Source organism: Lichenostomus cassidix, chromosome 3 (assembly GCF_008360975.1).
Source record: "Lichenostomus cassidix isolate B80296 chromosome 3, HeHo_3.0, whole genome shotgun sequence".
NCBI classification, from domain to species: Eukaryota; Metazoa; Chordata; class Aves; order Passeriformes; family Meliphagidae; genus Lichenostomus; species Lichenostomus cassidix.
The window spans coordinates 66,938,147-66,965,838 of NC_139483.1; the positions used below are offsets into that span (position 1 = coordinate 66,938,147).

The 27,692-nt window shown below is 40.6% G+C and overlaps 1 protein-coding gene and 1 long non-coding RNA gene across 3 annotated transcripts in view; both read left to right on the forward strand.

Annotated features, from left to right (window-relative positions):
• The first annotated feature begins 8,828 nt into the window (after positions 1-8,828).
• The window catches only part of CDK19 (cyclin dependent kinase 19), a 119,912-nt gene continuing 101,048 nt past the window's right edge, over positions 8,829-27,692 (forward strand). The window contains exon 1 of one of the 2 annotated variants that reach the window (XM_085056165.1): positions 8,829-9,462. In XM_085056165.1, the coding sequence (XP_084912291.1) occupies positions 9,406-9,462 (57 nt within the window). In that variant the 5' untranslated portion in view covers positions 8,829-9,405. The remainder of the gene's footprint in view (positions 9,463-27,692) is intronic. The other variant, XM_085056163.1, reaches the window with a different exon arrangement.
• Positions 16,374-18,115, forward strand: LOC146439918 (uncharacterized). The gene is made up of 2 exons (XR_014851319.1): positions 16,374-16,697; positions 18,038-18,115. It is a non-coding gene; the product is annotated as an uncharacterized LOC146439918 (long non-coding RNA).

The following is a 27,692-nucleotide window of genomic DNA, read 5'->3' on the forward strand; positions in this document are numbered from 1 at the left end:
ATACTAAAGTTACAGCTCCCAGCGTTTTGTCTTATGCCAGAGAATCCATTGCAAGTGATGGACTCAATAGGTTATATTGTTTGCACTAGCAGCTATCATTTTGCAATAACAAAGTACTAATAATAGAAGAATGGTTAGTACTCAGAGTGCCCACAGTTACCAATTAGATTTGAGACAGTCCTATGATTGTTCCTACTTTACAGCCAGAAGAATTGAAACACATACTATGCATTTTTTCCAATGCTAACAAAGTGGTTTGAAACAGACTGTGAAGTAAAAATGTCTCAATTAACTCACTATTGAAGCTCTACTTAAAGGGTGTCTTAAACTCACTTCCTCAAATTTGAGTCTCCTTACTGTGAGATGACAAACAAGCAAAAAAACCCCTTTCCATATGTTTTGTTTTCCAATAGTCCTGAAAAGCTCCCACACGTTTTGCTTTCTGGTAGTCCTGGAAAGCTCCCACATGTAGAATCCAAATTCCTAAAGTTCCTCAGAAGTTTCAGGGTTAGTGGAGGAGCTTGTTTTACCATGGGTTCACCCAACAACAGAAAAACTTCAATCAGGGGAAAATTTTAGTTTGGCTGTCACGGTATGAGACTGGAGCTGTGCAGAGTCAAACACAACCGTTTCAGATTAAGGAAGATGAGAGAAGAAAGCTCAAGTTCATGTGACACCCCATCACACTAAGGAGAGGTCAAACTTTAAAATTACATTATAGGCTGTTGGTAAGGATTCTGCTGGAGAGTAGAGCTGGGCCCAAGGTGGCAGGGTGATTTTGGCTTTACTGGCTTCAACTTGTTTGCTTTTTCTGACAGCTGGACATACAGAAGGTGCAGGAACTTCCATAGCTGCACTGCCTGCTATCTGTCATATGGTGTAGCTCTTGGAGAGGCCACATATGAGCTATAGGTTGCCTATGCCTGCCTTAAAGGCTGGAAAAAGCAGCGCATTTTGTTTGGTTGGTTCACACAAGAAGAACGATTACCAGTGAATCCTTCTGAGATCCATACTGCCTTCCTGATGGCACCAGCAGGCAGGAGAGAGAAAATGAACTGTAACTTCTTCCATCCAGTCCCGAACAATAAGGATTTGGTTGTTTCCACCTACAGAATTGAAGAAGAGATCTGTGGCAAAGCAATTAGTCCAGTAAGATGCATCCAATTTCCTTCTCATTCTTTCCTCAGAGCTTTTCTGTGGGTGGTGGGTTGACCCTGGCCAGCCACTAAACAGTCACCCAGCTCTCCCTTACTCCCCCTGAGGTGGGATGGGGGAGACAATCGAAAGGGCAAAAGCAAGAAAAAGGCATGGGTCAAGATAAAGACAGTTTCATAAGGCAATGAAAGAAAAAAGGACAAAGAAAAAGAAGTAAGTGATGGAAAGGCACTCACCACCTCCCACGAGCAGACTGATGCCCAGCCAGTCTGCAAGCAATGGCAACTTTGCAAAACCTCCCCCCCAGTTTCATAACTGGGCATGATATTACACAGTGTGCAAGACCTCTTTGGTCAGCTCCTGTCAGCCTACGTGCTGAGGGGGCAGAGTGAGAAACAGAGAAGGCCTTGATGCTGTGCGAGCACTGCTCAGCAGTAGCTTAAACACGGCTGTGTTATCAACACTGCTTTGGTCACAAATCTAAAACACAACACCACACAGGCTGCTGTGAGGAAAATTAACCCCCTCCCAACCACACAATATACTACCAGAGACTACAGGAAACCAAGGGCACTTTATCCTTCAAGGAAACGTAACATGGCAGTTGAACGTACTTCAGCTTAGATGCATTGATTTAATACTTTTGATTGTCTTGATTTTACTGAGTGACTGTGTAAAATTGGAGTGAAGGTAAGACAGAAGCTAGTGATAAGAAGTTACTCAGCAGCAAGGGCATTCACATTCTGTAGTAAGAGTGATTGTGGATGCATCATCCCCATGCTTCCCCTGAACCTAGTCTTGTTTCTACATCTTCTGTGAGGCCAAAGTCATAGCCACTTTCTCCTGAATTTTGGCTTTATCCAGCCAAAAGGACTGTAGGGGTTTGACAACAAAATTTTTGAGGTCTGGTAGCAAGGGCTTAAAAATACTTTTTCTTCAGCAGTCAGAGCTTAAGTTTTTTCTATATATGGCATTAACAATAGGAATTTGACTCAGAATAATATTTTTTTTTTTTCTGAGTTGTACTGGCAATATTGTAGCCTGAAATATAAAAAGATTTTGGTCAGTTCTTTTTTTAGGCTGACTAAAATTTGGCTGAGTGCAAATTCTTTACTGGTTGATGGACATAGCTAGCAAAGCTAAATGATAGTTTTAGTAATATTTAAACAGAAAAGTTTTCCTAAAGATGGGAAAATATTCTTCCTTGCATTACAGGTAGAAAACCTGCTCCCCAAAGAAATGTAAACATGCAGGACAATGGAACTTTAGGTTTCTGCTCTCATTAGACCATCTGGCTTTCTTTTAAAATTCAGAGTTGCTCAACTTCTTCAGCATCGTGAGCCAGCAGCCAATGCTGTCATTTCCTATTTGGCTGTAAATACAGTTCTGGAATCTAGGTAATTTAGGATTTTGCCACTGAGGCACAGATGGAGTTAGGAAATAATAAAATTAGGGTGGAAATAAGAAAACCAGAACTTCAGCAACATATTGAGTCTCTCAGCATAGGAGTTCTTAGGTTTTTCTAAATCTAATTCCACCATAGTTACACAAAATCATTCACAGGCAGGAGGGATTTAGCTCTTGGATCACTTGTTTCTTTTGTTAGCACAGCTCTTCATATTCTAACAAACTGTGTTCCAGTGAATTCCTGAGCTGGAAGTTTCCTCTGGACCATAGTATACAATAGCTGCAAATGACAAAATATAAATCAAATATGCCTCTTGCCACAATTTATTTTTTACCATTTATCATCCCCCCAATCATTTATCCTTCCAGCTAACAAATCCAAATGTATTTAGCCTCTCCTCATAGGGTTGTAAGAATGGCTGTAGTAGACAAGACCAGAGGCCCAATGACCACATGATGAAAAAGTAACTGAAATATATTTCCCATCTTTCAGTAATCTGAGTACTGCAGACTTGCTAAAACAGTGCCAGTACTTTGTATGTAAAAGCTGTGAATGTATTCGTATTTTGCCATTTTGTTTTTCTGAGTTTTGGTTATTCAATCCTGAACATTACTGTAATCCTGCTATATGGACTATATAGAGATGAGGTAGCTAGAACTGAAAGCAACGTGCAAATAGTGCGCTGCACTGTAAATGTGTTTTACATTATATTTTTTTATCCTTTTCCTAAAAAAATTCATCTGTCTCATTTTATGAATCACTTCTGAGCACTGAACCTTTGTTCAGAGAACTACTCACAGTGATTGCAAGGCTTTTCCTGGTTGACACCAGCTTTTAGAGTTCACAATGTCTGTATGTTTTTATCCCCTAGAGTATTATGTTGCTTTGTGCTTTGGAACACTGCTTTTTAACTACCACTATTCACACAGTGCCATGGAAGCATCTTGTAGTACTTTTCAATCAGCTTTAGATCTGAACTACTAGATATGTTCTTCAAATGTTGTCACATAATCATTCATGCCTTTTCCCAGTTCACTTATGAACTGTGAACAGTTCAGTGTTAAGTATGAAACCTTGTGGGATAACCTCCCTGTCATGAAAACTCATGGCTTACTTTTCTCTTTTGTCTTTTAACTGGTTAGTCCATGAACTGAGGGTCCTTCTTATGCCATACAGAATAACAGAGACATGGGAAAATAGGTCTGGAAAAACAAACAAGAAATCTAATTTCTCATCACATTAATGCTACCTTACCTAAAGAATTTCTGACAAGGATTTATCTAACATTTTCTTAAAAATATGTAATGATTTTAATCTAATGATTACCCAGTATCTTCAGACAATTAATTACGTAATTGTCTTTATCACGCAAAGGTTTTCCTAGCTATACATCTCACTTGGTACAGCTGATGTTTGTTATTCCTTGTCCTATGTACACACCAATGTAATGTCCTATGTAAATACCCAAGGATTATTTATTGACGCCCTTATGAACATTTGCTGTTCAGAACACTTGCAATAGGCCATCACTATCTGATTGGCTAGGAGCAACACCAAAGAATAATATATATTCTATATATATAAATTATGTGTGTTGTATAGACCTGTCATCAAACACTGTACTGTAGCTGTAGCTTGTATTTAAGATGGATTCTGCCAATACAGTGGTATAAAACTTATTATCTCTAAGGAAGAAGTTGAAAACCTAAGAGTAGAACTCAATGAGGTTTAGGTTATCTTTTTAGCACAGCTCTATTTCTTCTGTGGGAATGAATTTAATAGCAGAAAGGTATCAGACAGAGCAGTTTAGATGTATTCTCCTTTATATACTTCAAGGGTAAGCAAAGAACATCTTTCCTTTTTCATGAAAGCAAATAAAGTAAAGTTTAGAATCACTTACAAAAACTTTAACAACTGGCAAGAAAATACAGTAGATGGAATATGATGGTACTAGAATGAGAATGCCAACAATGCAGGAAGACTGAAACCATGTATACCAATGAAGACAAGGAAACTCAGTTAAACTGACTGTGCAGCTCCAAAAGGTGAAATTTTAGATTGTTATATTCAGAATTAGAGTTCAGGCTTTCTCCATAATTGTGGGCAACTTCTACATTTTTGGAATTCAAGGCTTTCTCTAAACCTCTGCTTTGGAGGTATTGGCTTGCCCTCTAAACCAGCTGTCATACTGATTCTCAAATAGGAAGGCAAAGGCATTAGTTAATAGTATCTTCTGGCTTTTTTGTTAGTTTTTTCTGTCAAACTAAAGCCAACCCACAGTACTGCATGCTGTTCCCCAAATGAAATAAGCTTGTGCATCTTGCTTCACAATTCACAGGGAGTAAGTGGATATCCTAAAAAAGATATACATGTGGTTACACCACTTGAGCAATAAGGTTGAGTTATAGAGGCATAATGACGAACTCTAGCAAACTGAGCAGTGTAGAACTATTTCACTTTAATTCATTCACTTTAATTACTATTATTTCACATAAAAAACCTATTTTACTTTGCTGTCTCCCACTGTTTTTTTAGTTGCTGAATGCTGAATGACCTTGATTTTGTCAAGTAAATGTTCATTCTTGCTAGTGTGTAAAGAGAAGGTAGGGAATAGCTTTTGCAAGGGTTCTCTTTTTCTCAGGAAAAAAACCCCATGGTGCAAAGCAGTATAGACTATTCTGGGACCAGGTTCTTGTATTAAGCTCAAGAAAAGCAGCGCAAGGTTTCTGGTTTAGTACTATTTGGATATGGTACTATAAAAATGAATAAAACCCCCCCAACAAAATAGAGCTAGCCAAATAATTATATAATGAGTGCAGAAGTCAGCACTCCCTTCTTCCATTCCTAGCATGCTCTCTAGATATACTGTAAAATCTTGATAGACCCCGTTAGTTACATACTTTGTTTTTTTAAACCAATATAATAAGGTTAATACTTTTACTATAGGGGTTTAGAAGTTGACATAAAAGATTCCAAAATTCAGAGTTTTACTAGGAATCATAACATATGAACTTACAACCAGCTGGGGACTTCTAATCTATCCCTATCAGAAATCCTCTGGTATGCTGTCCCACTCTCATTGGGCTCTTCACGCTCCCACTAATATGTTTAAAAATCCAAAGTATACCTCTACACATTCTGGAATAGGTCTGTTAGTTTTTCTCTGCTTCTGCAGAGATGATGATACAGTTCATATGAGACCTCTATTCATTCTAAGGTTTCTCTGCTTATATCCCTCAGAATTCTGAGAGCCATCCTTCTGCTCTTAAGTGAAGCAACATTGGCTTTAAATGTGACAGATTGCACTGCATATTAAAAATGTTACAGTCATTTCTCTTCTGACCAGAAATGAATAATACAATTAGTAAAACACTTTAAAAGAAAACATGAATATTATTAAATATGTGTTAGTGGTATCACAACTATTCTACTAACTCAGAAGAGCAGTGGAAATGTCATAGCAGTGTTCTGTCTCTTTCTCTCGAACCATTTGCCATCACTGCTCTGTAAGTAGCTGCTTGCTGCTGCTTCTCCTCTGGGAACCACCTGGAGAGGAGATGCCAGGCAGCTGTTTTGCAGCAGGTCTGACAGCCCACATAAAGAGTTTTTTCCACCTTTATGAACTTGAAATGGAATCCTGCCATATACTCCAATCTCAAGAAGAAACAAATGTGCCCATTTCCATCTTTTAACCATGAGTCAATAAAACTTCAGCACAAATGAGATGGTAGCATCATTCTTACCAGCCTCTGAGCTGGCCTGTGCTTGAAGCTGCTTAGTTGGTTCTACAATTTAGTGGCTTTTGTGTGGCCAACATACAGATTCAGAAACTAGAAGCAGGGCTGAGTCACAAGAGAAGGAATCAGGGCACAGATCACGTTTTGTGTTTTTCATGACCAGCTTTGTACCAGCCCAGCTTTCACTGGCAGGGCTCATGAGGGGAATGAGAAGAGCGTGGCTTGATTAGTCCAGCAAAATAAAGGCAGTATGGGGACGAGAGTGCTGTCTATAAATACTTTTGGCAGGGGTACACACAGGAGAGCAGGAAAGGCTACTTCAGGACAGAATTTGCACAGGAAGAAAAGATGGACATAGACTGGTCACAAGGAAATGTAGGTTTGACATTTTTAAAAGGCTTCCAGCTGTTAGGTTTCTCTCGGACAGCCTCCCAGTAGCAGCACTGAGGGCCAAAAAATTTACTGGCAAGGCACAATTAATTTACGGAAGAAAGGATAAAATGGCTGCTTGCAACACTAGGGAGCTGTGTACAGTATAGGATGTAGGGGAAATTATGGTGTAGGGGAAATTATGCTGCCTTGGCTTACAAATGCCAGGTTACCATAATGGGGGTGCTGTTAACCCTCTCTCACCAGCGCCGTGGACTTAAAATGAATTATGCAAAAAGACAGTCTTGTCAGTACATTGTAGAATTGAAAGAGTAAAACCAAACACCTTAGTGGTGAAACTGGGTAATAACGGCTTTTTCTTCATCAAAGAAGGCAATAGGAACTACTTGAAAAGTTTATTATTACCAACAGCAAGGTAGTCCTTATTCCTATTGATGTTAAAACTGGCAGAATAAATCTGGGTAGAATAACGTACAGCTAAGTTTTCTTTTTTATATCTGATTCCCTTTCTTCTCAGTGTTGGCTTTGATTACTAGGTGACCGAAGATGTGAACACATTGCAAAATTTAAATGGTTAGCTCTAATTTTAGCAAATGTCTTTAATGTTGACACTGAAAGATCGATGGTGTTCTTCCTCCTGTTCTGGAAAACTGCCAGCTCATGATCAGGCCTTGTTCAGAAAGATCCACATCTGCAACTGTAAAGCAAAGCACTTGCAGTTCTCTGGAAAATATTACTTTGGTAAAGGAGTGATGAAGTTTTCTGAGAATTTCGGTTTCTAGCTACCTGGCCCAAGGGAAATTCTGAATCATCTATTGCCTTCTGGAAGAAATAATCACCTCAAAATGGTAACACTCCTGCCTTTCCTTGAGAAACAAACTTCTGGCTATGACCTCATGACTTAGCTATGCACTAGTAATCATAGACAGCACCGTACCTTATCGTGCAGTTGACACCTCCCTGTGCTTTGTCAGCAGTGACAGCTTCTCATCATCTCCTCTACCCCTCCCGTCCAGCATGTGAAAAAACTTTCCATTGAGGTAAGTGATGCTGGCAGGGCAGGTGATGAACTGAGACAGTTTCTCTATATGGTCAGATTCCATTTCTACTCTACACTCCTCTAATTTAATTCTGCTTCATTCACTTGCTGCTGGCAGCAATAATCTAAGGTTGAATAGACAAGGCGGGGATTGTCACTTGCTTCTGGAGCGGGATGTAACCTGAAGGTTGTATAAAGTCACGTCAAGGTCGACCTTACACTCCCTACAGCTCCCTGAAAGGAAGCTGTGGGCAGGGGTCAGCCTCTTCTCCCAGGCAACAAGTGACAGGATGAGAGTGTCTCAAACTGCACCGCAGGTTTATGTTGGACATTAGGAAGAATTTCTTTACAGACAGTCATTAGACATTGGAATGCACTGCCTGGAGAGGTGGTGGAGTCACCATCCCTGAAGGTATTTAGAGAAAGAGTGGACATGGCACTTAGTGCCATGGTCTAGTTGATACGGTGGTGTTTGGTCATAGGTTGGAGTCCATGATCTCAGAGGCCTTTTCCAACCTAATTGATTGCACGGTTCTGTTTTGACTTCCTACTTGGTTAGCTCTGCCTGGCACTCCCACAATGCGAGTAAGCTTGCAGAGTGACGCTTTTCACAAAAAAAAATCTCAGAGTGAGAGTCCGAGACATAATATTAAGAGGCCTAAATGATTCTGTGATCTCAACGTCCTTTGATGAAATCTGAACCCCAAAGCAGCGCCGCGTTTGTCTAAAAATCTCTGCTTGGGGCTGAAGGGGCACAGCCTTGCTACGGCATCGAATCATAAAGAAGCAGCGATACGCCTGGGCTGTATCTGAGCGCAAACACAGTCCGCGCCCCTGTGTTTCTGTGAACGATGGGTTTATTTAGCAGCATCTGCCAGCACCCAGCCTCCGACAGCACCCGCTCCCAACATGGACCCACAGCGCCACAGCCCTGGCCCCGCCCCGCCCCGCCCGCCGCACGGCGGGGCAGCACTGACCAATCAGAGGGCAGCATCCCGCGGGGGGCGGGGCCGGGCTGTGAATGGCAGCTGGCGAAATAAACAAGTCGCTGCACTGTTAGGCGCCCCGCAGCATGGGGTGCGTATCTGCCGTCCATTCCTCTGTTCCTCCGTCCCTCGCTCTCCGCCAGCCAGAGGCGCCGTGTCCGGCCGCGCTCGCCGCTCCCGCCTCTACCCGCAATGTGAAGAGTCAGCAAGTTCCCAGCGGCCGCTGAAACGCTCCGGTGTCTCCGGGGAGAGCAGTGCGCCGACGCCGCCCGGCCGGGGCGGCCCGGGGCATGCCGGGAGTTGTAGTTCTGCCGCTACGCCGTCCCGCCTGCGGCGGCGGGGCCGGCTCCCGCAGCCGCACTACGACTCCCGGCGCCCCTCGCGCCGCGCCGCGAAGAGCCCAGTTGAAGCGGGTGGCGGCGGCGGAGCGCGCCCCCCTCCCCCCCGCCGAAAAGCCCCAAACCAAAACAAAAACAAACCGCCCCCCCTGCCCCCTCGCCCGCCGCCCCCGCCGAGCCTCGGACATGGCGGCGCCGGGAGGGGGCTCCGCCAGCCGCGGGTGCTGATCCGGCTGCCGCGTCCCCCTGCCCGCCCGTCCCTCCCCGCCCATGGGCGAGACATGGACTACGAGTTCAAGTCGAAGCTGGCGGCCGAGCGCGAGCGGGTGGAGGACCTGTTCGAGTATGAGGGATGCAAGGTGGGCAGAGGCACCTACGGGCACGTCTACAAGGCCCGCCGCAAGGACGGGTAAGGGCCGCGCCGAGAACCCCCTTCCACCCCCCCGCACCAGCGCCCTCCCCTCCTTCCTTCCCCTCCCTCCCTCCCTCCTCGGAAAGTTTGTGGCAGCGCGGGGGCCGGAGCGCCCAGCCCGCCCGGCTATCCCCCGCCCCGCGCCGGCAGCCGGCCCTGCTGCCCCGGCCCCGCGATCGGTGCCCGCCTGCTCCGAGTCACGGAATCAACTGGGTTGGAAAAGACCTCTGAGATCATCGAGTCCAACCTATGACCGAATATCACCATGTTCAACTAGACCATGGCGCTAAGTGCCACATCCAGTCTCCTTAAACACCTCCAGGGACGGTGACTCCAGCACCTCCCTGGGCAGTTCATTCCAATGTCTAATCACCCTTTATGTGAGCAGTTCTACCTAATGTCCAACCTAAAGCTCGTCCCGCTCTGCCCCACTTCCCCCCGCCATCCCTGGTGGTGCGGTGTCGGCAGGCTGTGCCCTCGGGTCGCCTTTGCTTTTCACGCCGTGTTTGAGGTCGCCGCTTTCGTCTTTTGTGTGACCGCGTTCGTACTTTGACGTTGTGTTCCGATTACTTGCAGGGCATTGGGAATGGAGGAGCACCTGGCTCCCGACCGCCCCTCCCCGGCTGCTCCGTCCCGGGCGGCCCGGGAAGCTCCCGGGGCGTGTGTCGGTCCCTGGTGTGTCCCCAGCCCAGGTAGCCTGCGGATGCCAGTGCCGGGCAGGCTTGGCTTCATGGCCTGGCTGGGATGCTCCTTGCGGGCAGAGCTGGTGGCTTCTGTCCAGTACCTACGCACAGGTGTGTCTCCATCAGTTTCCCGTGAGGGAGCGGGATACATGTCCCTGTCCCCAAACACCTGGTTGGTGGCTTGATCCGGAGAGGTTCTTTAACCACTAAGCCCACGTTTGTTGGCTAAGCAAGGTATCTTCCCTGGGGAAGAGAGATGGCTTGCACCATGGGATAGGTATTCCATGGATGCCGTTTTCATGGTACTGTGGTTAAGAGAGCAATGCGGAGCTAGGGTTGCAATTTGGGATTGCTTGGCTGGCGTGCAGTTGTTGAAGGGGAGCAGTCCTGAGGGCTGAGCAAGGCTCTTGTGCAGGTGTGGGTTCCAAATAGAATCTTCTGCTTTCAGACGAGCCATTGAGCACTTTTTCACTGTGGTGTGTGCCTGGTGCACAAGCATGGGCTGTGTTTGCAGAGTGTTCTAAGCATATCGTAAAGTTGGATAAATTATACCTGCGAATTGAAGATGATTCCTTTCTGTCAGAATGCTAAAGGGAATAGCCTTCCTTTATAGGCAGTTGAAACTTTGAAAAAGAAGAGACTGAATGTGGAAAAATGACAACTTTTAAATAAAATTTTGGAAGTGGTTAAGGGAATGTTGCTGCTTTAGATTAGTAGGGAAGTCCAGGGATTCTTCTGTAGGAGTAAATGGCATTCATGTGTGTCTTGAAAATTTAAAGTCAGAATTAAGAGGTTGTAGTATAAAAGTGATTAACAACTGAAAGGTAGACGCTCATTCCAGTGGAGGATTAAATACCAGGAAATGAGCTCTGATTCTGACTGGCTTGCTCTGCAACCTTAGGAGTACTAGAGCATAGCTAGCTTGAAATATTAAAGCTTTTCCAGGTACTACAGCTGCCACTGAGCTCTTCCAGTATTTTTGAGTTAAGTGGTCGCGGTTCCTTCTTTTTTCTAAGTGTATGTGTGTATATATATGGATGTATGTATGTATAAAAAAACATACATGGAATACATGAAATTAAGTGGTAGTAAAAACACCAAAAAGGCTAGTTAAATGATTTTTGCTGTTCTTTTTGTAAGGCTAAAATTACTGCTTGTAGGAGCAGCATAAAAAAAGGCACAGCTTTGGGGTTACTGTTTTATGAAAAAAAAAATAAAAATTGATGTCTCTTTTTAACTTACCTGTTTAATTTCCATCATTTGCAATGGAAGGCCATCACAGGAATCACACTGCTGCTACAAAGCACTTAAAGGACATGCCTTCAAAATCCCTACAATAATAGTAGCACGACAAATGCAAATGGGTAGTAAAGCAAAAGTAAATCTGATAAAAGGATAGCTAATGTGTCAGAGCTGGGAATAATCAAAGGGAGACCTTGAGCCATAAGAAAACTGACTGGTAAAAGGAAGTGCAAAGTTTCAGTGCTGTCAGATAGACTGACATGCAATATAACATGGCACAAATTAAACTGTACTATATACTCAGAGGCTTTACTTCTTGCTGCTTGGCAAGTGGCTTATTCTTTCTCTTTTTTCTTGGTCTTCATTTTTATGGCAATGGTGAGTTCATTCTTAGTTGCTTTTGTATAACTTGGGTGAAAGTAAGATGTGGACAATTCAGGGAAAAATTAGAAAACAACAAATCATTAATATGAGATGATTTCCTTATGTAAATGCCTAACTAAAGTATATCTGTGGATTGGGGGGATATTTAGCATTTGTTCTTAACTTTAAGGGGTTTTTAATGAAAGAAATCTAGCAAAGGAAATTTAGCAGTGGTGCATATTTATTGTGTGCTGATCACTGGGGGCTTTGGAGCCCTGTGTAAAGGAATTCTTCTTTAGCTGATTGCAGAGACTGTTTCAGTATGTTCAATTTGCAAGGCATTCCTGTATAAAAGAAAAAGATTCTGGCTTCTTGCTTCATATAGTCAATTTACAGTCTCAGGAGGCTGAGGGCAATAAGAATCTTGTAGCTCTGCAGAAATTCCACTGAGAGCTTGTCACTTCCTGTTTCGAAAAGTTGGCATATGAATTTTATGAAATAGTAAAATGTGTTTATATGGAGCTTGGCAAGCTGTTCGATAAAGTGCTTGTAAAAAAAGTGGTTGTGTTGCTTAGATCTCCATGAATGGCTTGTGCATAAATGCAGTTTTTTGACAAAGTAACAGCTTAGTTTGGCTTTTTCAGCCCAGAGTAGGATATCATTTGGGCATGTTTGTAGTGAGCTGTCCGGTTTCTATGAAAGTTAAAAGATGTTTTCTTTTTTAAATAGTCAGTTTTGAACAATGCTGGCATGACATTTGAATGCACTGCATGATTATGCTTTTAAAGATGTGGAGCACCTGCAGCTTCTGTTTAGTTCAGTAGTGTTTGTATGGTCTGATGAAGTCTGGAGGTACTACCTGTGTTATAAATTCAGTTAAATTCGGCACCTGGGTTTACAGAACTTTCATTAATACCTCTGTAGTACAGAAGGCATAGAAAATAGGTGTTTATATAAGCTTTCCAGTGCTTTATTTCATATACACTAAAACTGGACCAGTGACTTTGATGGGGGAAATCATGATATAAGCCTTAGGATTGCAATTCAGTCATCAATATTAAGTTTTTAGCTCTTTATGTAGCTGGAAAATCTCTTACAATTGTTTTGTTTGTGTACTGCTTCAAAGCATCACGTTGACTTTTGCTAAGTGTTTTTTTTGACACATTAGTGTCTGTCTAGTAAAGCAAAGAATGCAGATTTTCCAGTCATGGTTAGGAAAACACAGGTTTTTTCGTGCCTTACCTCCCGTTATGATGTTCATTGCCATTTCTTTGATCATGTTTTAAGCTACAATATTGTGCTTAGTTGTTTCGCTTCTTGTATCTCCTCCTCATATGAGAGGCAAGTTTTAGGATGAGTGAGGTTTGGAAATTTTGTTTGTTGTATGTGCCTGAGTTAGTTACTTTACTCCTTCAAAACGATCTGTCTTTGAGTCCAGGCCACTACTGAGTATTTCTGTTCCTTCACCAGGATGTCAGTCCACTTGCAGGTGGATGTTTGCATGAGTCAGCAAGCTGAAAAGATACCACTGCTGGTTAGTCAGGAGCGCAAGGAATAGTGGGATACTTGAGTCAAGCAGAAAATAGGCCACTCTGTTCTTCATTCTGTAGCAGGGACAGCAGATGCAGCACTTGCAAAAGCTGAAATCTTCATGTGAATAAAACCGTTCTAGTTATTGCTGCTTCTCGTTATTCTTCTGTAAACAAACAATTGAGCTGGCTGCTTTTTCTCAATCTACAGCTGTTTTGTTTTTTATTTTTCTTTGACTCACTACCTGCATTTGGGCAACAGAGGTTATTACAAATATTACCTGTATAGCTACTTGGAAAGAAAAAAAGTTTTGTAATTTTATTTTAATCTGTGTGTTTCAGAACACCTTTCAAAAAGGAAATATGTGCTTTTTAATCTTGTTACTGGAGAAATGACAGAAATACAGAGTGATCAGCTTTCGAAATGATGGCAGTGGAAAGGCCTGGATTTGTACCCTGGGCAGCTCCCAGGCTCACTGCCAGCTCAGTAGCTGGGCCGGCCCTGGCAGACCCTCCTGCCATGTTATCCTTTGGCAAGTATAAAAGGTTTGGCACTGCCCTGTACTGTACAGTGTTTCAGCTGAAGCAAGTGTGCGTGATTTATATGCTACTGTACTAATATACTTTTTTTTTTTTAGAAAGGAAATTGCTAATTGTAACTCGTCAGATTACTTTGTTACTGTACCTGTGACTTTTAAATGAGAGAGTTGGTATAAAACAGATTTCACCTTAGTTGCCAAATATGGAATTCCATTTCGAGAACTGGGCAGCAGTGATGCAGGTCCAAAAACATCACTGTGGAATACAGGCATAGGAAGGGGAAGACAAATGAAACATAAACATTATTTCCCTGTTCTCTCCCCTATTTTTCAGTACTGTAAGCTTGTAACTGAAGAGGAGAGTCTGTTTTCCTTCTTGGACTGAAGAATCATTGATGTGTGAAGAATCATTAATGTAAAGTTCTTAACTTACAGCATCCAGTCCACGTCAAGTGGATGCACGGTCAAGTGCCCCATTCCTGGCAGTGTTCAAGGCCAGGCTGGATGGTGCTCTGAGAAACCTGGTCTAATAAAAGGTTTCCCTGCACATGGTAGGGGTGTGGAACTAGATGATATTTCAAATTCCTTTCAACCCAAACCATTCTATGGTTCTATGAAAGGTAGCGCATGGGAAGAGAAAGAAAGATGAAGTACATAGCCAAGGCAATTATGTAATCTAACGCAGGTATGCTGCTTATGGTTCTGGCCATGTAAACTTTTGTTTGTTTTAGTTTTTTTTATTTGATGGATCTTTTTTGTTTGAAGGACAAGTGGGAAAATAATGATTAAGAGAGGAAAAAAGCTCCTTCTGTGAAGCATGGCTCCATTGGAAAAACAGAATTTCTCCTGGGGCAACTTGGTGTATTTGGGATTTCTGCAAATATCATTACATTGTTCAGACGATGCATCTGCTCACGGTGGTGGCTCAGGTCACTGTGGTGGTAGAAAACTCTAAGTGGAGAAGAGGTGAAGGTAATTTGCTTGATCTCGTAAATCACTATTTGTATGGCAATTAATTTGTATACTGTTCTCCCCATCTTCTTATATTGTACAACTTAAGTTACATAGCAGGAGTGTTTCAGGGGAGGAAACTTGCACCCAAGTTGGCTAAATGCTGCAAATGAACAATATTGGTGGTAAAATCACAGGGGAAAAAGTGCATATGTACTGCAGCTGCATTTACTCTTAAAAGAGAGGCAACTCACTGATGTGGCAAGGATTATACTCTCTTGAATGTGAAACTGGAATATTATGTACCAATGCAAGCTGATACTTGTAAGATACTTGAGAGTCTATAATAATTTATATATTTACATTTTTTACTTCCCCTATTTGACATTGTCTTGAACATAAGTCATTTGACTGTTGAACTGTAGCTGCTATTTACTAATACAAACCTGTGACAGGCTAAATCACAGAATTATTGACCAAAGTCAGAACACAATGTATTTGATAATGAACAATTACTTCTCGCTGAAGGAAAATCTCTTATCAGTTATGCTATCTGAAAAGCTGTGGTTTGCTTCCCACTTTTATATTTTTTTTCCTGATGAAACCTCTTACTCGAAGAAGGTAGAATGGCTGAAGATGTTTATGCCTTGCTAAATTCTCTCAAAAACTAAGAAAACCTAAATACTAGATTTACCTGCAAATCCTGAAAATATTAACCACTGAATGATCTCACTATGTGTGAGGAGCAGCAGAGCTAAACCAAACCTGTCTAACTAGTTGTCTGCAATGCATTCTAATAGAAAAGTCCCCGGTCTAGAAAGGGTAATTAGTACTTCATATCTGTGCCTTAATGAGAACTGCTGTTGCAACTACACCGTGGCTTTGCTTCCTGCCCAAGATGATAGTGCAATTGGTGATGAGTAATTTTTAGTGCATCCCACAGACTCTTGCATATGGTCTCTCCCATGGCTGTTTTGTTGTTTCCTCTGTAACTCTCCCTGAAACTAAGTGCAGAAATGAGCTGTAAAGCCCATCATCACCTTTCAGAAAGCAAACAACATTTGGCTGATGTTCCATCTACTCCTGTGGCGAACACAAAGGTGGTGTGGTGGCAGTAGGAGCTTGAGGAAGAAAGGGCATCAGTAAGATGTAGAAGAGGCTGTGTTTGAGAGAAGCAGATGACAGTTTTTACTAAGCTTGCAGAGGAAGAGTTGAACATAAATTAGCCCATAAGATGTGAAGGAAAAGCCCCTAAAGTTTAGTTTTGTTTTTAAATAAATGAAGAGGGCAAGAAGCTTCCTGTTACTGAGTGAGGGGGTTCAGAGTTTTCCAGTAGTGCTGCAAGAAAAGGAAGTAAGAGCTTGAAGGGGAAGAAGAGATTCTTTAATGCCCCTCGCTTGGTAAGAGGATGCAAAGCAAGACAGATAGATCAGGGACTAGGTCAGAAACAAAATACTTCTTGTGTGAACTGCTTGACATAACAATTTAATATGTTGTTGTATTTCTGGGTCATCCAATCTAACATGTTATATTGTAGGTAGAAGCATAGAGGATTTTTTCATAAATGTATTTTCACATTATGTATGATTTAAAAAGAAACCAAAAAATCAGAAAAAACCCCAAGCCCCAGAAATTGCTGCACTTCGTAATGGTGTAGATGTGTTTGCACAAGTAACCAAAATTTCTGTGGATTATCCTAACCAAATTGCACTAGAGATTTGCCAATAACATTAAATTTCCCCATGTTTTGAAAATACCTACTGAAATGCTGTTTCCCTCTTCTGTGGCCCTAATTAAGCTCATGATTTGCATAGACTTGGGTCAGAAGGCATCTTTCTCCTCTGTTTTTAAGTACTGGGTTCTGTACTGTGAAGTGACACTGTTTATGTGTGCTTGCTGCTGGTTTCTGTTCAGTCCAGGAGAAGGTATGGCCTATGCGTGTGATCGGGAAGGGGTTGTTAGCAGCAGTGATTGGCAGCTCTTACATTCTGCTTCCAAAGAATGTGTCGTTCCTTGGGTGTCATTGCTGGCATTTGAGAACTGACATACACAGCAATTTCTATTTTTTTAAATTTTTTTTTTTTAAACTGAAACGCAGTGTTAGAACTTAAAAAAGATTTATTTGTTTCAATAATAGTGCATTTGCTTGAAGGAATGTTGAAACTGGTCCAGGACAACTGCTTTTAGAATAAATTGGCTAACTTAGTATGTGACTTTAGGAAATGAATAACAGTTTCTACTTGTGTAATAAATACAAGAAATTTATTGCAGTGACTTGACTTGAGTTTCGTGTTTTCTAAATAATATAGGTTTATAAAAAGACCTCCCAAGTCTGAGAGCTTGGTTTACATGGTTTGCTTGACCAGAAGTTAGATGACTGACAGATAACAATGCTAGTTGTGATGATATTAGAAATTATTATACCTCTTGTGAAGTTCACTGTCTCAACAGATTCAAGAAGAAAAATGTGCAGAAATATTTTTAATCAAAATTTATTATTGTTAACAAAATCTAGGGAAAGTTTTTAATTCAGCTGCCACTTCTATATCTGAATTTTTTATTGGTATTTTCTTGGACTCTTCTGTGGGAGCACAGTCCTTTTATTTAGTGCTGGGATTTTGTTTGAGACAGTTTATGAAATATCGGTGTACCTAGTAAGACTGAGAGGGAAGAAATGTTGTAGGGATAGTGTCAACTGACCTTTACAAAATAGTTTGCTGTAAGTGTGGGTTGGGTTTTTTGGTTGGTGTGTTGTGATGGGGGTTTATTATTTATTTAATTTCACTTTTTTGGAAAGCAGAACTGACTTTTCTGGTTGTGAGAAAGATTGAAGGAGGTGAGATTACTGAAGGGCATTATTAATGTTTGCTTCTATCTTTCCTGGGATTAGCAATCTTTAAAACAATATTTTCAAATGAGGCTGCTGTATAACTGCTTGTTTCTCCCTCAGTTGTCATCTGTTTTCTGCAAAATTCATGATCCTGAAATATTCTAGTTGTTCATCTTGTAGATGAAACTTCACTGACAACAGGCTTTCCAATAGGCAGAGCAATGGCCATAGGTGTGTGCAGAGAGTGTCAGGTGGCTCAGTTAAGTATCAGGTTTCTGTGCTAAATAAAAGCGCAGATATGACCTGGGCACAGTCTGATTCAGTGTGGCTTTAAACATGCATTCCCATAAAGTGGGCCTCGCATGTGTTGTGGTTATGTTTTTTGTTCACTCTGTGCTGACTTAAGTAGAAAATGCTATTGATTTCTTTTTGCAGTCAAGTGAAAATAAGAGTTATAGGCAATTGACTTGGAGGCAGAAGCTAAATGTGCTGGAATGGAAACTACATCTGGAGGTATGCTTCACTGTTTTGAAGCAATGTACCTGCTTTCCTCATGCATTAGTTCAGAGAAGAATCAATTCTTTTTATGTGGCCAGAAGGTTTTCTGCCTCTTTTGTCCCTCCTTTCTTTTGCTGTCTTTATTAGAGCACTTGAAAGCAGTCACTCAGGTAATGCTGGTATTCTGCTCTGGCTGCGATTGTCCTTGACTTTCCCACCTCATTGGGAATGCTGTGGGGCCTGAGAGCCTGAAGAGATACAAAGGCCACTCATGCATGACATTTCTAGCAGCATGTTTGGCTCTGAAGTCGATTGTTTTGAGAGAGATATTTCTTCTAAGTCACAAATTCTGCAAATTCAGAGAAAGTTCCCACCTGTGTTAATACTCCATGAATTATCATGTATTCATGCTAAGATTTACCACCTTGCACATTCAAAAACACTGTTTGTTGCTTGGGTTAATTATCGTCAGTGCAGCTGACAGTGGGTGTCAGCTCATGTGTTTGAATGTGTCTATTCCTGAAACAGTTTCTGTATCAGTTGTTGTCTTGTTCTCAAGGGCATTGTAGACTTCCAAGTTAGCTTATGTTCATATCTTTTGATTAAAACCAGTCATTGTACTGGATAACCAGTTGTTCCTTTGCCTAGTTCTGTCATGCTTCAAATGAGAAACAGAGGCAGACAAATGGCCAAATTTAATTTGACCTTCAGAACAACCAAAAGACCAGTTAGAAGTTGAATGCCATTTATTCTACTTTTAGCGTGACTTCAGTGGTGGGGAAAAAACAGCTTAAAACTTCATCAAGCAATGTTCTTAAACCTCAGATTGTGAGAGAAGCTTATTCTGACTATGGGACATGCAGTTTTAAAATTCAAAGGAAGCAGAATGCTCCTCCCTTTCCCCAGGAACAGATACTATGATAGCTGACTAAAAATGCTTGTTGTTGAGAAGTAGCAAGGTTCTCTCAGTGGCTGGAGTTAAGACCTCTATTTTCAAGAAAAGCTAATCCCCTGACATTGAAGTGAGGAAAAAAAGTGGAGATGCTCCATTAAAAAAAAAATCATGCAAAATTAATTTTTTTTTTTTACATTTCAGACTGAATTAAATTAGACCTTGTGGTGACTTTGTGGAGTTTCATTCCAATCCTTATACCTTCTTGTGAGGGTATTGTTTCAACTTTGCAACTTTCCAACTGTAACAAATGTTCTCTGTCTCACTCTGCCCCACTCTGCTCGTATGGAATTTGGGTCTTGCTTCTTATTCATGATCTGGGTGCAGCTTTTATGTCTAAAGGCTAATTTGCCACCGAAGAATTACATCCACATTGTCTTAGTAAGCTCTCATATAGGTCTGGTTTTGAGAATTGAAAATTTTACTGTAGATGGTTTGAGTTAGGAAGTCCGAAGGAAAAGAACAGAAAGTTTGTGGTAGGTCTCTGATAAATCTGGGCTTTCACATGCTTTAGGGGAAGCATTTGATTATGTCATGAGTCAGAAAAGGAAAATTGAGCAGCTTTTAGGCCATTGTCCTTCTGATAGGTTTTACATTGAGTCAATAATTTTGTTTATTCTGCTACAGGTGAACCTAATACAGGGATTTAGAAAAAAAATCTGCACCTGGTATTTCAAATACGTTCTTGCCAAAAAAGACCCTGAAGAAATAAAGGCTTCATACTATTTGGTGACTTAATAGTAATTTTCTACCTGTCGAAGTTGCAGTATTTAGCCAAATTCAGCCCTTCAGAGAAAGAGACATGAGGCACATGAAGCTGGACTGTGTAGTTACAGTATGGTTTTAGGATCTGTATTTATAAAATTCCCAAACCAGACAGCTCATTTCTTCACATTTATAGTTAGTCACAAGCATTCTTCTTAAGTGGTTTTATGAAACAAATGGCAGATTATTTTAGGCATAGTGTTAAGACCCTGTGTCTGTGGCCTTGGTATGTAATTCATGGACAAATAAAAATTTGTTTCCTCTTTATTTCAAAGGTATTTTCCTCCTTGCTGCTGCTGTTCCTCGTTTTAAGGTAGCAAATCCTCATGCACGGTATCCTTTCAGGAAGGGAGGTATTTCCTAAATCTAGTAATTATCTGTAATCAAGCCTGTCAGTAAAGAAATAAAATCATGTGCAGCTCTATCCTCTGCTTAAATATAGTAAATGCTGGAAGAAGCTACCTGGAACAGCAGAATAATTTTACAGCCTTCAGGGTTTAATGTGAACGCTTCAGTTTTTACCCTTACAAACAGGCTGTCAAGTCTGCTTACCCCAATCTGCTATGAATGTACTTGTATGAAATTCACAGTTCTCAGTCACTCCAGATACTTTGGAATCAGTCTAATTTTAGCAAAAGCAACAACCCTGTAGCTGGTTGAGGTCTCTGAATTTTCGCCAATAAATTTGGAGTGTGGGAGCAACTGAAGTTGTGCTCTCTTTCTTTGCAAATACAAAGTTTTATTATCATAGTATAAAGGCTAAATTTTAATAGATTCAGGTTAGTAAGATTTCTAGTGGTCTGGTATTACAGAGATCTTAAAGACTATCTGTGATGTGAAATAATCTGAAATTGTTGTTAACAGTTAGAAGATATCTGTGCTACAAAGATTTGTTTTTTAATTTCTGCATTAGAAACTACTGGAATAAAGAGAAGAGGATATAGTTAGGTTATGTGTAATAGTGCTGGAATAGTTCCACTCTCCTCACATTGATATTAAGAGACCTCTATTCCCCACTCCCAGTCTAGTGAAATCATAGCTGGGAAAAGTCATCTTTTTTTTAATAACAGAAAACATTATCAGTGCTCAGATTCACTTCTTGTCCTTTTAATCAGCTGTCTATGCATGCATAAAGAACTCAACATCTATGTTAGCTGAAGATTGTGGGGGGTTTACAGGTATTTGGCATCTTTTGTGAGGCTCTGTGGAAGCAAGCAATATCAAGGGTATTGTGTTTAATGACAAATAGCTTAGCATTACTTTAAGAACTTGCCTTGTTCTTTAATATGCACATTTCTTCCTGAGTCCATAAACTGGTTTACAGGGGAATAAACAAGAAGGGTAGCTATATCAGCAGTGTGGTTTAGAGATAAGACTGGGGATGTTCTATAGATTATAAAGCAAAATCTGTTTCAATTTCTCATAGGGTGCTATGATACACAGAATGTCTATTAATGATCTGGTGCTGTTGGTACTTTCAATATGAACTCTTTTAGTATGACTGGAACATGGCAGATTTTTCAGCAGGCTAAGGTGTGTGTAAAACTGTTCTGCTGCCTGTTTCTCAGTAGTGTATGTCACGAAAGTCAGATATCTTTTTAAAAAGGCTAATGGTAGTAATCAGTTGCTCTGTATTTGAATGTCTCTGCCAATTTATAGTAGACTTAAGTTTACAAAGCTAATTTCAACAAAAAACGTTCTATTTTCTTGAAAGTTTTTTTTTTGCCAACCAACCAAGAAAAAGAAGTAATTACTTTAAAAACCTCACAGATTGTATTATGGTTCCTGAGTTAGCCTTCTTTTGGCATGCATTTATGCCACCTGACATTGACAAGTCTATAAAATTATTGGAAAATGAAGTAGGAAACTATACAGTGTTCATGGATTTGCTGTTGTTGCATTTTGAGAAGAGTAACATCTAAAATGACACACAAACTTCTGCTTTTTGGACGTGTTCATAGGTTGTTCCAGAAGGGCTTGATGGGTAGACCTAAAGAGTTGGAGGTAGCAGAAGACAGAAAAAAGTGCTGCCTTCTTGTGTTATTGTATGCATGCACTGAGCTATCTGGTGTCATCTGGTGTTTGGAGGGAGAACTAGTGGAGTCCAGTGGGTATCATGAGGCAATGGCACCAGTGAGCTGAGAAGCATTTAAGCCCCTTTTTGAAAATTGAGATTACAGGGACTCGAGACACCCAAAAAAAAAAAAATCAGAAATGCAGTATCTAATGTAACATATTGTTTCCATTCCAAAAATCTTTTTCCTTTGGTTTACCTGGATCAGCCTTGGAGATTCTCTTTTCACTCTAGTTCTTTTTAATATTGTCTGGTAGAGACTGTTCTGTTTGATGTAAGTTTGTTGCATTGTTCCCACTCCTCAAGCTTACTTGTAGATGTTTCAGGTAAGATACAAGCTCAGCTTTTAAAGATTGAATAGTTATTGCCTGCTGGGGAGGTTGGTTTCACACCCTGCTGTGTGAAACCAACCTCCCCAGCAGGGGAGGTTGGTTTCACAAAAATCTGATTTGTTACCCGGTGTGCAACATGCAAATAACTACACATTCGAGAGAGGCATTGATTATTTTATTTCAGAGTTCTGCAAGCCTGGATGCTCAGTGGAATTCCACAAATCAAGCACAACAGCTATGAAACCCTTTTACTGTATATACATGTCAGCAAACAAACGAATTGGTGTTCTTGGCTACAAGTTACATAGTTCTTGTATTAATTAGTGTTCTACTTTCTACTGGTTAATGATTCTCTTGCTTCTTATGCTAATTAGTCCCATGGTGTTTCTCTTCTTTTGGGCCGATGGGTTTTTGGGTTGGTGGTCCATTAGTGCTTGTGATCTGCTCCTGCAGATTTACCTTTTACCCAGTCAGAGCTGATTCAGCACACATGCTGGGTTGAGTTTATTAGTTTCTTCCTTATCTTGGGAGTTCTTCCCAATGTCCTTGTGACCCATAAATTCTGCATTCTTTGTGTCTGCAGTCAGTGGTACATCATTATTCCCAACTTTGTTAACCTCCCTCTAGGCATGAGATCACTGAAACCTGTCATGCTCTAAAGCTTAATAAGGCAATTCTACCAACAAATAATTTACCTTTTGAACACCCAGACATCACTTAGAGCTTATTGGCTGCTCTCTGTTTCACTGATTAAATCTCCTTTCTTGTTGATTAGGCTTGAAAGTATACAAAGATCAAACATTAAAGAACATCCTTCCTTAAGAAAATTTTACATATTCCACATTTTGCAACACTGCCACTAAGAGGAAGGCCCAGGTCCAGGTGGCATACATGTCTGCTCTTTCTGTGTGAGAAGTCCTTTCCTGTGACCAACATGTGTGATCTGTTTGCAACACTGAGAAGTTCCCACCAAACCTCTGAGGGATGCATCAGCAGGGAGGCCAGCTATGCAGTCCACAGACACTACTGAAACTCTTTACAGTAATAGAATGAGGTAAATGCCTCCTGGTCTCATCCATCATTTCATGGCCAAAACCAGCCAGTTGTAGTTCATGTTGTATTGAACTTGTCTGGGTCTGGGTTGTAGGAAGAGTCTGTAGCCGTTGTGAAGTCATAGCTGCTGCCTGTGAAGGTGAAGAAAGACAAACCTTTTAAAGGGCTGATGTGATCATGGATTTCTTTTCAAATTTCTGCTTACCATCCTTACTGTTTTACATTTTGAGTTTCATATGTGGGTCTCAAAACAAACTAATGTAAGTGCATTGAAATTAAACATGTATACTGCTGGCTGGAAATAAAGATCAACCTGTAGATTCACAGCTTCTGTAATTTGTGACTGGTTGCCACGTGGATGAAAAGCTGGCTGAGCTGCTGATTGGATAAGGCTTGATACGTTTGGAGGATAATGATAAAAGAAAATTACTTTCCTAGTCTGCTGAAGAAGGTGTCGTCTTCAAGGGTGCACAATGTGTTGATTTTTTTTTTTTTAATCTTGTAGTTCTTTTGGCTTAGTGACTGCTTCTATATCCATAAAAACACAGAAGCTTAAGAACTCATCACATTTTGGAAAGGATTAGGTCCCTTTTTCCAGTCAGTCATAGACATCTTTTCTGGTACTATTACCTTTGTAAAAGGCTACAGCCATGTGCTATGTATAGGATTAAATCCATGAGCGGCTTGTGTATGGCAACCAGTGCTGAAGATGGTCGATTTAGTGGCTTGGCTGCTGTGTTCCAGATGAGGTTTTCAGTTAGTTTCTAGTTGCACTTCATTGTCATGGTTTTGCCTTTTCTCAGAGGGGAAAAAAGTTTTCAACTCTTTGTGATCTCCTGCTGAGTGATTAACTTAATGCTGTCTGGCAGCAATTAAACAATGTGATCAGAGCGTAACCAAATACCTGTAGGGGCATTGTGTTCCAGGCAGTACTGTGAAGGACAGTGAACTTCATAGTGTTCCCAGGCTTTGTCCTACAAAGCCACCAGTACTTAAATTCCATTAGTGTTGTTACAAGGATGAATTGTAACTGTTTTCTATTACTTTTTTTCTAGCTAGTCTGGTAATGGTTTTATGGTGTACTTGTTTTGCTTAAGAAAATGTGCACTTTAATTATTATTTATTTATGGTATTGTGCACTTAGTTTAAGGCAGCTATTATTGGTATATACTGTAATGATAATATCAATATTAACTGATGTGATCGTCACAGTTCTAGCTTCAGAGTGAATGCAGTCTTTCCAGCCAGTTGCTTGATGTGGATAATTGATTCTGAAGCTGGGATGTATGTTAAATTATCTGTGAATTCAAGAGAGACCATCACTGAAAGTTTTCAAATTTGAATAATAGGGGTAAAACAATTGTTTGAACCATGCACTATTTTCAAATCCTCCTATTTTTCTTATGGTCCTGGGCAAGTTGTTTCTAGTTTTCCATTCATTTTTTGTAAAGTAGTTTCTCGTATGATGGGAGGCTTCTGAAGTACAATTGCAACAGTTAAGACAGTGTAGCTCCTTTGAAATGCTGTAATTATTCTAAATCTTCTGAACTGTTTTCTTCTAAAGTGGATCTGGTACTTCATTCTTTCCAAAGCACTTGGAAAACGGAAACTGAAGGTGTTACCCAGAAAAAGTAGTAATCAAATTTTCATTTTCTATGTTGAATACTGAAGCTGGACATCAACCACTGAATACAATTTTTTGGGGCAAGAGGACACAGTTTTCCTTTGCATGGTACAAGTTAAAATATTAACAGTAAACTTAAGGATTGCAGATTGGCTTGTTTATTGGTGAGGGAGAAAAACTTGATCTTGAAGACCAAGTTTTTATAGTGGAGAGGTGTTCTCAATACTTGCTAGTATGCATAAGGACCCTGATGTTCGGGTGCTGCCCATAGCACTCTGAAATACCAATTGGGAAGCTTTCAGGAGGGCAGTATCTCATATCGGCAGTGTCATTTTTGTAAAAAGTTAATCTCCCTTAGAATAGCATGAATTGTAATATTTCTGAAACTAGAAGCAATGCTGATTTTAGTCTTTAACCCTAATTTTGGATAAGGGAGCTTGAAGTGTGGAGAAGCCTTGGATGGTGTGATGTGGTGCTCATTTTATCAGGCAACTACTTCTGCATCAGTTTTCAAAAGCTTTAATAAAAATTAACTCACAGCCTCCTAAAGCATGGGTTTCCTTTGCGTTCTGCTTTGCTATGCTTTTTGCTCAGAATAGTGAACACATTGCCGCTGTTGGCCTAGGATGGCTGTTTGATAGAACCTGCTTGATTAAACCTTGACCTGTGCCACTCTGTTCCTCACCTCAGACAAAACCCCACACAGCTGGAGATTAAGACTTTCAAGTTAGTTAGCCTGTTCCTGAGACAGTATTTCTGTGAACCAGATGAAAATGGTAGTGGGCAAAGACCTTGCTTTCTGCTTGGCTATCCCTGGCAAGGGTGCCTTTTGCCTCATACCAGAGCTGTGTAGTTTGTTGTGGTTGTTTGGATTTGGTGTTAACTTAATCACGCTTGCTTTGCTCCAGTAAAAAATGTACTGACATAGGATCTGTCAGAAAAGGATTTATAAAAACTTTCCTGCTGTGTAATTCCATACAATTTCTTGAAATGTGTTCAGGGTTCACTAGAGTTTTTCTGAAATGAAATATAAATACTTCCCCCGTCTCAAGTGTTTCATGAAAGCATTGGTCTTTAGGGAGTTGAACAGTGTACTTACCTATCACACACACCATTTGATATTATTTATTGAATTCTTACAAGTGGGGAAATAACTAATAAAGTACCTATGCGTTCTTTTCTTTGGACACTTCATTGAATAACCAGAATTGTGTGTTTCATCAGATTGCATTGGCTGACTTGCTATTGAAGTTTTGAATACATTTATTTCTTTCTCAAATTATCTTGAATGGGAAATATTATTAGCTAAAATACCACTTGATGGAGATCTTTTGGAAAGTGCTTTAATCAGCTATTATGTTTGCATAATAAGAACAGTTAACTTTGGAAAAGTATTTGTATAGACTTGCATTTCTGCCAAAGCAAGTAACTAGTATTTAAAGGAGGGTGTGTTTATGGTTCCAAAGCTGTTGGTTAAAAAAAAAAAAAGCCAGTTCTACAATATGATCTCTTTGGAGTTCTTTATCCTTGCCACCCATTTATTATAGATTAGCATTTCATTATCCCTATTTTTACTCATTTTTTACAAAACCTAGTGTTATAGAACTATCTGGGTTGCAGTTCAGTAAAACTGCGTTCTTTTCCCACATGCCGTAATACCTTAAGCTGTTGGATTTTTTGGCTTTTTTTTTTTAAACACCTTTCATAGTTTCTCGTTTGTATCTTAAAATCCTGCATGGAGTGGCTGTCTGTCAAGTGCTGACAGCCTCGCCGTGGCCATGGCTTTCAGCAGTGTTGCTGGAAGCAGTGTGTGCCAAGTGTAATGCCTGGTCTCTGCAGTGACCTTCAGCCTGTGAAGGTCTGAGTCACTGGATGCAATGCTTTGCATGTAGAACTAGTTCAAGGATGGCCATATCAGTGTGGTCCTGTGCCTGTTTCAGTAGATGTGCCAAAACCAAGATGTGGTGCAGTGCTGTGGTGACTGCATTGCTTTCGGTTTCCAGCTGATAGTTGTGCATGGGATTGTTTGGGCTTCATAGTTTAAACATAACCATAGTTTAAAAGCCATGATCAATTTTATATGTCCAGAGTTGGTTTTGCTCCTGCAGACAATGTAATTTTGTCTCCACAATCTCTGTAAGTGACCTGAGTTAATGGAGTTAAAGCTTTGCAGTGTATGGAAATCCTCTGCATAAATAGCAGGACCATATATAAAAGGGGATGGGCATTTATTATTTATTGTTTGAAATTTGGACTAATTAATGAAATCAGAAACAATTTTTGTGAGATAAGGTGGGATCTTATTACCTGTGAAGTTACATGTGTTTTCATGTGTAGTTGGAAAACATCTGGAATTTTTCTTGTAAACATTCTGTTTCAAAAAGGTAGCTCAGTGTTAACTATAGATATGCATTGAGGGTTTAGCTGCTACTGAAAATTACTGAGAATTATGGTTGCATGTAGTTACTTAGAATATGTGTAGATGGCCATTATTCCTAGTTATCTAATCCTGTCCCTGCATTTTTCCACTCAGCCACTTCTCAGACCATTTGGAGGGAGAGTGTCTGGAGGAAGATGGGAAACTGGCTGAAGCTGGCAGGATGCAGGCTTGGAGTTCAAAGCCAGAGAGGCTGAAACAAGTGCAAGTTAATAATCTTTCAGTGGCAAAACAAAATGGTTTGGGACTAGAAGAAGGGCAGACTGAGGTCTACCAGCAATGCCATGGGGAATGTGGATAGGGGCATGTGGGTTGTTGGATTGTAACTGGTGAGTCTGCAAAGGGACATGAACAC